Consider the following 15,867-nt stretch of genomic DNA (forward strand, 5'->3'; position numbering starts at 1 on the left):
ACTGATTCAAAGAGAGACTGGAAAAGGCTGGAAAACAGAAGCAGATTCAGATGTAGGTTGCTAGATCTCTAACCCGGGAAACAAACAGATGTGTCATGGTAATTAATGAAGACAGCTGAGCGTGAAAAGTGTCCCAAGACACGTCTAGACAAGCCGCTGAAATCAGGCAGTCATGTAAAACCAAAAGGGCATCATGCTGCATAAAACGCTACCACCTGGTTGGGTCAATACAAAAGAAAAACGAGTGAAAATAAATGATAAATAAATGAAAGCATTTTTTTTTTTTCAGCAAATGTAAATTTTTCTTAAAGTCCCCCTGTGGTGAAAATCAAGTTTTTAATGTTGTTTATATGTCTATGTGGTGTTTTTAATATGCTTTAAGACAAACCATGTGCAAATTCATCAGTCAACACCATTGCTGAGTGTTTTCTCCTTAAATCTGCAGTGAAAGAGAGACTGTCTCAAACCCGCGGTTTGAAAACACTGGTGTTTTTGACGTCACAAACTAACTTGAAACCAATCATGTCAACATGCCGCTCTGAAGCAGGAGAGACTCAAGAGAATATATCCCGAGAATATATATTTTTCTGTTGATATAAAAAAAAATCATGTAGATTTAGCAATATAGCTTGTGTATGATGTATATTACGATGTTATGATAAACTATATGCCTTTCTCCGTTAATGTTCAAATTATTTTTAAGTATACTGATTTTTAGAAGTCAGACATGGTGTGTGTAACATTAGCAACAAATTAATAGCTGTTTGATAACATAGACAAGCAAAAGCCTAATCATATTAATTACCATTGTGTCTGACATTGTAAAAAGCCATACCATTGTGAGCGTTTACCTCAGTAAGTTCACCGAGTGGATCTCTGAGCTCGTGCGAGTGAGTGGAGGCGGGGCTAATTAGCATATTCATATATCTGCATATAATAAATGAAGCAAGGGTGTCGAGTTACATTCAAGCTATTTTAAGGCATGAAGACAAGAAAAAATGTTTAAATATGTAATTTTGGGTGATCAAAGATGAGTTTTGAGGGATAAAATAATTGACTACAGGGGGACTTTAAAGGGATAGTTCACCCAAAAATTAAAATTTGATGTTTATCTGCTTACCCCCAGTGCATCCAAGATGTAGGTGACTTTGTTTCTTCAGTAGAACACAAATGATGATTTTTTTTTTTAACTAGAACCGTTGCAATCTGTCAGTTGTATAATGCATGTCAATGGGAACTTTGTCTATAAGAGTAAAAAAAAACATGCACAGACAAATCCAAATTATACCATGCAGTTCGTGACGACACATTGATGTCCTAAGACACGAAACGATCGGTTTGTGCGAGAAACCAAACAGTATTTATATCATTTTTTACCTCTAATACACCACTATGTCCACGGCATCTGGTGTGTGAGGTCTGAAAACACATTCTGAGGATGGAAGTGATGTCTCGCGCATATATCTCAATGAGTGCTAGACATCACTTCCGTTGTTAGAGCGCGATCAGACCTCACTAACCGGATGCTCAAGGCAGTTAGACATGTTGTGTTTTAGATGTAAAAATGATATAAATACTGTTCGGTTTCTCACACAAACCGATCGTTTCGTGTCTTAGGACATCAATGTGTTGTCACGAGCCGCAGGGTTTAATTTGGATTTGTCTGTGCATGTTTTTTTACTCTTATAGACGAAGTTCCCATTGACCCGCATTATATGACTAACAGACCGCAACGTTTGCAGTGAAAAATCATCATTTGTGTTCTAATGAAGAAACAAAGTCACCTACATCTTGGATGCGCTGGGGGTAAGCAGATAAACATCAAATTTTCAAAACATCAAATTTTTGGGTGAACTATCCCTTTAATATTATAAGGACCTATAAAACATATTAGATTGCACAATTCAACCAACAAACCTTCTTATTGTGCAAAATTTAATAATTAAGTAATTGCAATAAATCTGCAGCATGTAATGCAAGTACACAGAATGTCACAAATATAAATATGTCACACACAACTTACAGACACAGGACCTTACAAACAAAACCACTCAAATAAAATCTTACAATAGATAATGTTACTGTTAAAGTAAAATCCTATATTAATTTGAGGACATTAGTGTAAGTTAATAATAAGTGGTCATAGTTTTACTGGAGCTGTAACTGTAATTATGATTATCATGTTTGTTTATGTTGTTTATGAAAAGAATAGGCTACTATTATAATTCAGCTGTACTTTAAGACCACATATAAACATTTTAGTTTAAAATTATAAATAAACAAAGGCATATTTACACTAATCGACTCAATCTTATATAGTCTCATTTTACTCCTGTCAGAAAACATTTCAAAACAAAAGAGTGGAAATTAGTAGTAACACACAAAACGTTGCGCTTCGTAACATTTTCTAACGTTCTTTGAATGTTCAATCATAACGTTCTCACGACGTTCCAGGAACCAAAACTGTGCGCAGGTTAACGGCCCTGAGAGAATTAAACCTCCTGAGAGAAATCTATATAAAAACAAACCGTCTACAATAAATCATATTTCATATTATGTCTGCAGGATCATCGATGGACTAAATTAATTCAGACACATCGATCTGTCTGTTGCAAACGTTAGTTTGTGTTTAACTTCATTCATTAATACTAAAAAACGATTAAGTTTCCTTCACTTTCTTTCATCTTGTTTACACTGTAACGCACACGCGTGACGCGCCAAACTACTGACTGAGTTCTGGCCGCGCGCGACGCTCCTTTATAACGAACATAACGGCTCTTCGTTTATTATAACACGACAGTTCAGAGCGACACTTTCTGTCTGTACGAACTCAAGCCGTCTCACCGTATTTGTTGGGTTCTCTGCTGTACTGGAGGATGGGCACCGATCCCCGCCGCTCCGCGCGCTCGCCCTCACCGCCACCGGCGTCCAACACGGAGTCTCCGTCCGTTTCTCCTCCAAACGCGCTCTCCACGGCGTGCGCCACAGGTACGACCAGAAATCTCTCGCTCATGTTGGTCGTCTGTGGGTCGGACCTGTCCGGTGTCTGATAAACTTCAGCGACCAGACAGCTTACGCCCGTGATTCATAGCCGGTAATCTGACAGTTTGTGAGTGCGCGCGCACAGTGTGTGAGGCGCGTCCGTGAAGAACGCGCTGCGCTCATTGGCTGAGAGTTGAACGGGGCTTCATATAAATAACGGAACCATGCTGGCGATCACAGTTATCACCTGATTCTTCAATTACTGCATTTTATTCATACTTAAAAGTTGAGTATTAATAAATTGCAGTAATTTAAGGATTTAATACAACGTTAAGCCATTATTTACACAAAAAACATAAGGTTATTTTTAAAATTATTTTAATATTGTAAATAAAGCCTTATTTGTGTGTTTGTTTTCTGTTTTATAGATTTATCACTGCTGTTTATGAGACAAAACACTTTTTTTATTGAAAGTAAAAATATTTCAGGTTCATTTTAGTTAAATTTGTTGACATTTGTAAGTCTATTTTTTTATTATTAGTTGTTTTTAGTAAGTTAGTATTAGTAAGTGATAACTATTTGTGGACAACTTCTTGCCAAATGGTAAACACAGATAGTTAGCAGTTGTTTAATTGTTGTGATGAAAAGTATAGATGTTTATGATCCTGTGCTTTATTAACATCTGTCTGTTTGTCTCTTGTGTCGTGTGTTTTCTCATAGATACAGACAAGTTTTCACACACAACATGAGAAAGATCTGCAGTTAATGTAACACTGATGCTCAGATGGATTTGAGTCACATGAAGAGTTATTATTTCCACAGTGTCACATGACATAAAGGCAGCACTTATTTAAAATGACATCCTAATAAACTCAGCATATGTTTATCATCAGGGTCTGTTTTGAATCTCTTCATCCAAAGATTAAATGAGGTCTAATTTTATCAGCTGGTAAAACAGGCTTTTGTCACCCATGATCTGAACTATCACATCTATTATATTTCGGTTTGACTCGAGTCATCTTCACCTGCAACATTTCAGACCCACACGGATCAGATGTCTGGATGATCTGGTCTTGTTGTGCCCTCATATGTTTAGTTATTTTGCATGTTTTCTTCAGTCGTGTCAGTTCAGTCCTCAGCATTAACTGTTCCAGTCTCTCAGGCTTTGTTTCAGCTGCTCTGGGTTATTTTAAGAGATGGACAAAGTGGGACGAGATGATTCACATACTGACCAACACACACACACACACACACACTAGTGGAGAAGAGACACACTTTATTCTGACATGGGAGTGTTCCTGAAATACTGACCTCAAACTCACAAATATACATAAAACTCCAAACCAATAAATAAATATAATGAAGATAAATCATTATTTTTAAAAATCTATAAGACAGAAAAAGTACTGTTGTGGATTTATTAATGAAAATGTCTCACCTAACCCACTGTCCAGAGCTACAATACTGTTATATAATCTGTGATGAAAATGAGAGTCTCTGGACAATATAGACAAGATCAATAATTTTTTTTAATCTTTGACAGTTTTCATTCAGCATGATTTATTGTACATTCAGGATTTTACCACTTAAGCCATCTTTTAGCCACCTGTACAATAATGTAGTTTAAAATAGTGTTTAGTCAATTACTTTTTGTGGTTTTGAATTTGTAGTTATAGCTTTAAGAAATGTGTTAAAGGTGAATTTATTGATAAAAGTGAGATACAAGTGATATTTCATATTCTCTCTGCATAATCTCATTCACTCACAAATTTTAGCATAATTTTAAGGAGAATTAATTAATCGAATAAACATGAGGCCCATAAATATTAAAATGACTCCAGATTTATACAATAAATTATATTAAAGTCATAATAATTGTCTTTATATCTATGATTCTCATCATTTTCTGATATGGCCTCTAGGTGGCAGTGCTTCATAATACAACTACAAACAGTTTCTATAGAGCCACAGTGAACATGATTAAACACATCATTTTCCAAAAATATAAATATTATATCCTGTTGCCGTCAATTTTTTAGGTATTCTTCAGGAAAGAAATCAAACATATAAATGACAATATCAATATTTGACATTTTCTAATTTAGCAGATTTTGTTTATTCAAAGAAACTTAAAAATGAGAAAAGAAAAACTTAACATGTGACCACAGATGTTAAGATGCATTCAAAAATACTTCTTATGCATTCTTATAAATCTCAGAGCTCCATGTTTTTCTTCTCCTGCTCTCTTCTTGATTTGTTCCAGTGTTTCAGCTTTTTTAGGTTCATTTATGTCCTTCAGCTTCTCAATCAGAAAATCAATGTGCTGAAGTGTGATCAGTGAATCAGTGTTGAGTGCGATCAACTCCAGTTTATCCACAAAGTAAAAAGCTTCAAACACCAGCTTTATTTTCTCTTTCTCTAATTCTTGCAGTTCTTCTTCCAGCTTCTTGACCAAAGACTCACCATCACCAATCTTCCCATCATAATCCTTCAGTAAATGTTCATATGTTCTCTTCTTGTTCTGCTTCAGAGCTTCTTGAGTTTGTTTAAACTCATTTTGCTTTAGTTCTGTCAGTTGAAAACATGATTGTAGATTGGAGATATTTGCCTCCAACTGCTTCCGTTTCTGCAAAACATCTTGAGTCATCTTCAAAGATTTTGGTTTTATTGTGTCAAGAAACTTGAAAAATCCTGTCATTTCTTTAAAACTGAGATTCCATGATTGCTCTTGAACCATCTCATATTCTTCATGAAATGTATTTTCTTGACAGTTGTCAAACAGGAAATACACTGGCTTCTTCTTGTCATTCTCTGCACACTTGATTTTAGCATCTTTAACAGCCGTCAGGACATCTTTAGAGATAGCTCCACATGAAAGTGTGAAGAGCAGGACAATGTTTTCAGCAATATCTCTTCCAAATAAAGACTGAACAGCATCAAATATGAATATTTGTCTGTCAGAGAGTCGAGTCTGATATGCTTTAATCACCAGACACACTGCATCTATTTCACAGACTCCTTCTTCAGATTTACATAAACTAAGCAAACTCTCAGCGATCTCTTTATCCACTTCAATTCCTCGTGTGTTTCCATATCCTGGAGTGTCGATGATTGTTAAATCGACTGGACTCTCTTGTGAATAAAACCCATAAACAGTGATGATGGAGGTCTGAGTGTGAACTGAAAACCAATGCTCATGCTGATCTGTGATCTCAAACCAAACCTTGTCTTCTCTCTGAACACCCAACATGTAGTTGATCATCACATTGATCAGGGTTGTTTTTCCTGTTCCTGTTTCTCCCACCATCAGAATGGTTTTATGGGGTTTGTTTGTGTCTCTTCTCCAAAGGTCATTTTTCTGTATGGTTCAGATTGATCCAAATTTCCTGTCTTTGTTCGCAGATAGTATCGAGCAGGATTTCCATCTTCAATTAAGATATTTTTCTTGATGAGATCATTTATATCCTGTAAACATAAAAACACAAAAATAATGATGGTCATATGGTTATATTTTGATGCACAAGCTATGAAAACCCCTTCTAATGCATAACATGGGTCAAAAATGACCCGTATTCATTTCCTATATAATTTCAATAACGGTTGAGTGTTTCTTTGCTGAATCTTTAAAAGAAATGTATTTTATCATTCATTTATTCCAGGTATTCCTTAAATATCTTGTTTTTGATTGACAAAAATCATTATGTTCATTTTTTCTTTCTTACTTTATAAACAAACACAGTTTTTGTTTGTCTACATCAATTTTACACACATGGGTCAAAAATGACCCATATAGAAACCTTTGCAAATTTTCACAAGTAGGAACATATTTACTGCAGACAACTATTCATCCACCACACATTTCACCTCTCAACATGGCTGCTTTTGTATATTTGATGGATGAAAGTCATATTATATTTCATATAATAGGCTATATATTATATTTCATAATTTGTATTTTTTTTTTTTCATAAACCAATGCTACTGGTGACTTTTTACATCTATCAGTGTTCCTGAAATGTAACAGTTTTGAACAAGGTTTCTGTCCAACAGTGAAAATATATAATAAGTGAATCGATCAACAGTGCTTTTAATTTTCTTTATCTTGAGTGTTAGCGGCTGGTCCTCAACAGAACTGAGGTGGATGATGACATCACTGTAAAAAAAGCTGAAAGTATACTTTGCGCACAAACGCAATTTAAATGTGTATGTGCAGGCTGCACATACACAGTTACAGAAATCCGGCGGAAATTATAAAAAGATACAAAAATCTGTATGCTGATCCTCACATATGCATACAAAAGTGAAGTATACTTTGGCCTTTAGAATGGTAATGACACACAAAAAGAAAAATCATTCAAAAAGAAAGGAAAAATTAAAATAAGGATTTGTTTATTGAGTAATAGATGGAATAATGAATGATAAAATTAATTTATTGTAATATATGCGATATAGAAAGTAATAACTCATTCAGGTCACTTTAGACCCATGTTGTATATGTCCAAAACTGTTACTTTTCAGGAACACTGACAGACTTAAAGGGTGACCAATTGCATTGATTTATGACAAAAAATTAAAAATTATGAAATATATAGCCTAATACATTAAATATAATAAGACTTACATCCATCAAATATTCAAAAGTAGCCTTGTTAAGATGTGAAATGTGTGGCAGATGAACAGTTGTCTGCAGTAAATATGTTCCTACTTGCAAAAATGTGCAAATATTAAAGATTTCTATATGGGTCATTTTTGACCCATGTGTGTAAAATTGATGTAGAAACTGTGTTTGTTTATAAAGTAAGAAAGAAAAAATAAACATAATTATTTGTAGAAAATCAAAAACAAGATATTTAAGGAATACCTGGAATAAATAAATGACAAAATAAATTTCTTTCAAAGATTCAGCAAATAAACACTCAGTCTTGACTGAAATACCATAGGAAATGAATACGGGTCATTTTTGACCCATGTGTGTAAAATTGATGTAGACAAACAAAAACTGTGTTTGTTTATAAAGTAAGAAAGAAAAAATGAACATAATGATTTTTTACAATCAAAAACAAGATATTTAAGGAATACCTGGAATAAATGAATGATAAAATAAATTTCTTTTAAAGATTCAGCAAAGAAACACTCAACCGTTATTGAAATTACATAGGAAATTAATACGGGTCATTTTTGACCCATGTTATGCATTAGAAGGGTAGTGATACAAAAATTATTTTTATTAAAAAAGTAAGAAAGAAAAAATTAAAATGAGGATTTGTTATGATCAAAAACAAGTTAATTGAGGAATACCTGGAATACTGAATGATGAAATTAATTTCTTGCAAAGATATAGAAAATAAAAACTCAGCCGGGTCATTTTTGACCCATGTTATGCATCAAAGGGTTAAATGATCAAATTCACATTTGCACCAACATCTGTTACCAATAAAGGCTCTTTCACAGAACTCAACTAAGAAAATGTAAGCATTATGAATTTATTTTTGGCTGAATGTTAGGCAGAATGTTAGCCTGTCTCACCATACACTTTCATTGTATAAAAATTATGCAATAGACCTTAGTCAATGTAGCTCCATGTTTCATTTTTGAAAATGAGGCTGTGAAGGACAGAATCACAGTGCATTTGATGGATTGTACCACTGTTTAACAACATACTGATGATTTTTGGAAAAAAAAAAAAAAAAAAAACTGGTACATTTTTGTCACATGATCTGGGAATGTCCTGGCATTGCAAACTTTTAAAATGCTTAAAGAAAAATTGTCATCTATATTAAACTTTTCTGTCCCTTTGTCCCTCATCTGTGCTGATTTTAAATGATCCTTCAACTTTCAACTAAAACTCTACAGCAGGTGTTTTCAGCAGGTTTGACAGCTGTCAAGATGGTTGCTATGAGATGGAAACCTTCACATACTGTAACTAGGCAGCAATGGTTGCTTACTTTCAAGGACATTGTTTATCTTCAACTGTCCACGGCTCACATACATAGTCTTTGGGCCCAAACATTTTTGCTCATATTTTTTTGTGTATCTCCTTTCTGATTTCTGTTTTAGATTTTGTATTTGGTTGTTTTTGTATTTTTGTATTTTGTATTTTTTTTCCTAATTGCTGTAGACATCTTCCAGTGTTACCCTACTGATTTAAATGGTAAGGCTTGCTATTAATAGTTTAGAGCTATTCCAGATAGCAAGCAATCATTGAAACAACGTTAAATCAATGTTAATCATTGTAACTGCATTGAATCAACATCACTTTTGTACCTGCAATTAATGTTGAAAAATGTGGAAATTTCATCCACAAATCAATGGTAATGGCACTAATACAGTGTTACAATGTGATATTAGTTTAACATCACACATGCACTCTCAGAAAATGCAACACAACTACAGGTGACTTAAAGCCAGAGCATGAAATCAACTGAAGATAAAAGAAGACAATAAATATCTCAAGATCTCAGATCAATAAGTTCTTTTTAAGAATTAACAGAGGTTTAGATTTTGGTGTTTCACCATTATGATGATCAGTGTTTCCTTTATGGTAATTTTTGACCATTCTTCTAGAAGCACATTTGTGAGGTCAGACACCAATGTTGGATGAGAAGACCTGGCTCACAGTCTCCGCTCTAATTCATCCCAAAGGTGTTGGTGCGCAGTCATGTTGGAACAGGAAGTGGCCATCCCCAAACATCCACAATGTTAAGCATGAAATTGTCCAAAATGTCTTGGTATGCCTTTCACTGGAACTAAGGGTCCAAGCCCAACCCCTGAAAAACAACCCCACACCATGGAAACCCATTCCATGAAGCTCTATACACACTGTTCTTGAGCTAATCTGAAGGCCACTTGAAGTTTGGAGGTCTGTAGCTTTTGACTCTGCAGAAAGTTGCCGACTTCTGCACACTGTGAGCCTCAGCACTTGGGTAAAGTTGGTTTTATATTCGCACATTCTGACTTATGATAAATTCAGGCTTTCCAATAAATGTGCAATAAATTAATGTTTGTGAATTTTAAGCAGCGACATGACATTGACAACCAACGATTGTCAACTTACAACATTTTTCACAGTCGATCAAAATAGGCAAGTATTGTTTTGTAATGAAATGTTTTTTTTTAATGAACATAACCTTAAGATTAAAATAAGAGTAGGTAATGATGTAGTAAAAAATAAATTATTGAATGCACATCATACAGTACCTTTGTGATAACTGTGGTGACATCAGATTCAGTGATGTAGTTGAGTTTTCCCACTGCTGCACATTTAATATTGTACTCAGTATCTGGTCTGAGATCAGTCAGAGTAACTGTATTCTGGTTCTTTGACACAGTTTGAGATCTCCAGTCTTCCTCTTCCTTCATTTTGTACAGTAGTTTGAGCTCCTCTGTAGCAGGACACGGTGGAGACACTTTCAAAACCACTTGGCTATATCTGACATCTTCAATGATTGGACAGTCTGGTTTTGATGGAGGAGTGAAGCAAACAGCTTCATTAGATTCATTTTCATACAGAAGAATGCAGGAACCTGGATTATTTTCATGGTCTTTTATGGAAACCATAAATTTAGTGCTTTCACTCCTACATGACACCATCAGCTCTTTAAATGTTTTCAGATGTTCTCTCATTTTCTCCCTGATTCTTCCAGTGAGCCATGATTGAGACGCCACACCAGGTTTCTTCTGTGGATTTCTCATCATTTGAGCATTCATGTAATTTTCTTGTTCATTAAGAAACTCATCCGGCTGTTCAAGAGAACTGAAAGTGTAACAAAACACGTTCTCCACCTGAATATCTGACAGATATGAGTCCAAACTTCTGTTCACTTCGGCTCCAAAGTCCATTAACTGTCGAAGAAACTCATTAACAGTGTTTAATTCTTTTTCTTTCACTGTAATCCACTCTTTCAGACTCTTTTCACTGAATGGAGACTCATCATGAGCTTGTAGAAGATCCTTCAGATCACAAGACTCTTTTTCACAATCTTTAACTGACTGGATCACAGATTTGATTCGGTCACTGAATTCTTGACGGTACATTTGGCAGTTTTGCCTCATATCTTGTATTTTCTTATGAAGTGCACTAAAAGTTGTTTCTCTGGTGTTTTCCAGAAGTTCACTGCACTTGTTTTCAGTCCATTTTAGATTTTCGATAACAGACTCTTTAGCCACTTTATGACTGTGAGACGCATCACATCACTGTCTACGGTGTAGTTGAGTTTTCCCACTGCTGCACATTTAATATTGTACTCAGTACCTGGTCTGAGATCAGTCAGAGTAACTGTATTCTGGTTCTTTGACACAGTTTGAGATCTCCAGTCTTCCTCTTCCTTCATTTTGTACAGTAGTTTGAGCTCAGAACCACTTGAGAACATCTGACATCTTCAATGATTGGACAGTCTGGTTTTGATGGAGGAGTGAAGCAAACAGCTTCATTTGATTCATTTTCATACAGCAGTATGCAGGAACCTGGATTATTTTCCATTTCTTTTGATGCAACAATGAATTTGGCTGATGTGCAATCATTTAAATCAATCAAGTTTTTAAAAACCTTCAAGTTGTTCCTCATTGTCTTTTGGATGTCAGGTGCGAGCCAAGTCTTGTGTTCAGTTTCAGAGCTTTTCTCTTTATTTTTTCCTGTTGTTGAAGGATTCAGGAAGGCCTTTTGTTTAGAAAGCAGCTCATCTGTCCAGCTCAATGATGTGAAAGTGTAGCTGACCAAATGTTTAACTTTCAGATTCATCAAATTTTTATTGAGGTTGTTTTCTACTATTGCTCCAAAATTATTCAGTTGTGTGAGCAATGATTTAATGATGTCAGATTCTTCCTCTTTCTCTTTCAGCCATTGTTCAAGAGCGCTTCTTTCAAATGGAGATTCCTCGTGTTCATGTAGAAGATCGATCAATGCTGAATCCTCTATGAATTTTCCACGGATCTTTGGTAAGAGAGAGCCGAGTTTCTTCATGAGACTCAATCTGCACTGGTAGCAGTTTTTCTTCATGTCATTGATTTTGTCATGAAATGCAGTAAATGTTGAAGCAGGCGTGTCTGTCAGAAGATCACTGCATTTCATCTCAGTCGTACTTAAACTCTCAATAACAGATTCAATGTCTGTGCTTAAACCTGTGCTGATTTCATGTTGAAATTTTACAACTCTTGAGAAAAGTTTGTCCAAAGGATAAAGCCAAACTCTCAGAGGAACCGCAAGCTCTTTGTTTTCTCCCAGCAGTTTCGGAAGATCTTCAAAAACCTTCATGGCATCTTCAAAAGAGGTCGGGTTACATGGAAGCTGGAAGTCGCCATAAAATTTACAACTGAATTTTTGGACAGCAGTCTTCAGATTTTTATTCAGTCTCATACTAGCACCAGCTGAAATGCCTTTTAGCTGCTCTAATGCAGCTTTTACTTCTCCTGCTATCACCCTTTTGTCTTCATCTGAAGAAACTTCTCTGTCAAAAACAAAGCAGGCATCTGCTCCGTACAGCACTGCTGTCACTACATGTGTGGCTACATCATTCTCATAGTGAGCCATGTCTCCAGAAGCAAAGTGGTTTATGATCAGCTCTTCAAACTTAGTGGTTGAATGATAATGTAATGTCAGTCTCTGTTGATTGAATGATTTCTTGGTGTCTTTGAGAAAATTTGCAGCTCCACTTACATTGATGAGTCCACCTAAAAGACTCAGTTTCAGACAACAACCAATATTCAGCAATCTAGATTTTTCCTCAATTGAATCTGAAGCTGTGACTGTGAAATCTGTATTAATTTGGGGTTTAGTGCTTATGTTCTGCTGCAGCTGCTCTTTACTCCAAAGCCTGATTCCTGTAATGGAGAAAAAATAACAATTTATATATAAATATTTTAGCCCCTTTGGAAAAGACAACCTTAATTTTCTCTCAGCCAAACAACACATTATTTTTTGTTTCTTGCCCCATTGACCATTCTCTTCCACTTATTTTTGTATTTATTTACATAAATGTCAGGTGAATCGTTAAATATAAGAAACATCAGTGGATTATCACATCAATGTCATATCATAATGCAGAGTAACCAACTAGTTCAAATAATTTAAATAAACCAGAGTTATACAAATCAGAGTAAAAATAAAATAAAATAAATGAAAATCAGAAATACAGAAAAAAGACAATTCAACTAATAATACAATCTCATATATTGTATAACATATCTGTCACAAGTGGTTGCAGGAAGAAGTAAGACGATGAAGAATCAGATGAAAACAGTCTTTAATGGAATCCACAGTTAATAAAACAGGCAGACAAGAAAACAACCGTAATATAGACAAAACTCAAATGAACTAAATGGACTAAAATACACAGATCAAACAAGATGATTAAGGAAGAACAGATAACATGGTGACAAACTAAGGCAGGAAAATGAAGTTCAAGACCATGAAGTGCTTTGAATGTGATAAGAAGTATCTTGTATTGAATACGAAAGCGAATAAGAGGCGTAATGTGGGAAGATTGCTTTGTATATGTGAGGACCCTATAGCTGCAGAGAGTCTACATACGAGACCGAATTAAACTTAAACAAACCTCAAGGACTGACTCTGAAATCGCCTCTATACCCTTAAATAGGGCATTATTTGAGGGAACAGCCATTTAATGTCCGAAACCATAGTGGAGATTATCGAGTGCACTCACTCTGTCCCACATTCGACCACAATAACGAGTGTACAGCCCATGTAACAGCTGTCTGAATTCACTCACTCATTTTCATTAACACCTTCAAGTGAACTGTGTTAGTGAAGTAACGTAGGGAATAGTTATTGAGGGCTATTTCTTTTAGACTGAAAAAAGAAAGACATGGACATCTTGGGTGACATGGGGGTGAGTAAATTATCAGGAAATTTTACTTTGAAAGTCAACTAATATTTTAAAGGGTTACATCCACATCCATAGGACAGAGAGGTTTCTGTCCCCCCATAGAGATCCAAAGCAACTACTACTCAAAAGTCCAGAAAGGTAGGAAAAATACATCAATAAAGTACTCCATGTGACTCCAGTGACTTAAACTCATTTCTCTTTATTTTTAAAATAATATTATCCAAAGCATGTTCACCCAACAGTGCCAGCTCTCACGTGAACACAACACGCATGCGTCGTGAAGCTCTCATGAACGTGCATTGCAGATAAATATTTATGTAAGTAAAGTGGTAAATTATGTTTTTCTTTTTTCTTTCACAAACAAAGTACTCGCGTCACTTCATAAAACTGAATTTAAATTACTGGAGTCACGTGGAGTACTTTATTGATGTCTTTTCCCTACCTTTCTGGACCTTGGAGTGGTAGATGCGTTGGATCTTTATCTTCATCAAAAAGGTCGTAATTTGTGTTTTGAAGATGAATGGATGTGGAACGACACAAGGGTGAGTAATTAATGACAGAATTTTCCTTTTTGGTTGAACTAACCCTTTAACTACAATCTCATGAGTTATTTTACTCTTATCATTCATTCAATTCTTCACAGATTTGGGTCTACAGCCCGTTCATCACCTGGTACGAGAGCATCTCTCCTGCAGTCATACAGCATCCCCAGCTGGAAGGGTCTCCCTAGAGCTGCAGTCTCTATTGAATTCACTCCCACTGGATCCATGCTAGACAAAACACAGAAAAGAAGAAATCAACCACTGAGATTACTGATAGAGGTTTGACCAATATTTTTTAAGAGATATTCAAAGCTATCAATTTGGAAGTTGGTTCTTAAATATCAGCATTAGCGCCATCTGGTGGGCATCTAAACAGCGAATTGCCTTAAAATTCCTCAAAACTTTTGCAATACAGCCCGAATTCAGACTATTTTTGTTTTGTTAAACAAAAGGTAAAGTTTAAACATATTTAGCCTACAAAAGGCGTGATTGAATGTTTTCTCTAATAGTCAAAGTAATAAAACAATTAAATGCAGACAAAATTTACAGTGAATAATAATGTAGCCTTGTCTTACCCTTTCTGAGACAGTTGAGTATCTGTCATGACTGCTTCCATACATATGAAGTCTACAGGTTACAAAGCAATGTAAGTAAACTACAACTTAAATAATATTTTCCACAAAAGACACAATGTCTTTTAAAGACCTAAACAAATAGTTAACATACATGAGAGATGGTTGTCATAATTTTCAACTGAGGGACTGATAGCTACATGCAGCGCAAACTGGGATTTATCATAATTTGACATAAAGAAAACACATGTTCTTATTCAGTCGTGCTTATGAAACATGTAGCCTACAAATTACTGTATGAGGAAGTCCAGAATCACGGAGAACAAAGGCACACTGACAAATGAAACATGAACAACATATGGTTTGTCTGTGTTCATCAAGTATCGGTTATTTGTTTTAAAAATAGTGTATTGTAACACACACAAATCTTTAAATATGCCTCAATCTGTGATGATCCACATCGGATCGCAATCGGATGTCATTTCGCCGGTGATTTATGAGCTGAGAAAATGGATCAAAATGTCTTAAAGGTCCCGTTTTTCGTGGTTTTTTGAAGCTTTGATTGTGTTTATAGTGTGCAATATAACATGTGTTCATGTTTCGCGTGTAAAAACACAGTATTTTTCACATAATTTACTTATCTGTATACCGCTGTTTCCACTGTCATAAAAACGGACTGATGACTTCCTTGTTCTATGAAGTCCCTCCTTCAGAAATACGTAACGAGTTCTGATTGTGCCAGCGGTTCCTGTGTTGTGATTCGACAGCAGCTTAGCGAACCTTGCCCGGAAAGGTCACGCCTCTTACCATAACGTGGAGATGCACGCGCTCAGTGTTATTGTAAACATGTCTTTAATTTTACCCTATCAATTTGAGCCGGAATCAGACCCGGTGATTGAACTGCGGGATGAAAATAACAGCGTTTCGACG

General features: G+C 35.4%; 2 protein-coding genes and 1 long non-coding RNA gene across 7 annotated transcripts in view; all 3 read right to left on the reverse strand.

Moving 5' to 3' along the window:
• Positions 1–3,118, reverse strand: part of slc12a7b (solute carrier family 12 member 7b) — a 69,125-nt gene extending 66,007 nt beyond the window's left edge. The window contains exon 1 of one of the 4 annotated variants that reach the window (XM_067378573.1): positions 2,845–3,118. In XM_067378573.1, coding sequence (XP_067234674.1) covers positions 2,845–3,013 — 169 coding nt within the window. In that variant the 5' untranslated portion in view covers positions 3,014–3,118. The remainder of the gene's footprint in view (positions 1–2,844) is intronic. The other 3 variants (XM_067378572.1, XM_067378577.1, XM_067378576.1) reach the window with 3 other exon arrangements.
• LOC137014248 (uncharacterized) overlaps positions 1–15,867 on the reverse strand; it is a 439,549-nt gene that overhangs the window by 157,142 nt on the left and 266,540 nt on the right. The gene's annotated exons all lie outside the window — the stretch shown is intronic.
• On the reverse strand, positions 4,624–15,536 carry LOC137014044 (verrucotoxin subunit beta-like). Its single transcript, XM_067378146.1, has 4 exons — positions 14,941–15,536; positions 14,493–14,593; positions 10,180–12,798; positions 4,624–6,447 (listed from the first exon to the last, which is right to left on the reverse strand). Exons 1-3 carry the CDS (start codon positions 14,979–14,981, stop codon positions 11,309–11,311), a joined length of 1,632 nt encoding a protein of 543 aa, XP_067234247.1. The 5' UTR covers positions 14,982–15,536; the 3' UTR covers positions 4,624–6,447; positions 10,180–11,308.

Source organism: Chanodichthys erythropterus, chromosome 23 (assembly GCF_024489055.1).
Source record: "Chanodichthys erythropterus isolate Z2021 chromosome 23, ASM2448905v1, whole genome shotgun sequence".
Taxonomy (NCBI): domain Eukaryota; kingdom Metazoa; phylum Chordata; class Actinopteri; order Cypriniformes; family Xenocyprididae; genus Chanodichthys; species Chanodichthys erythropterus.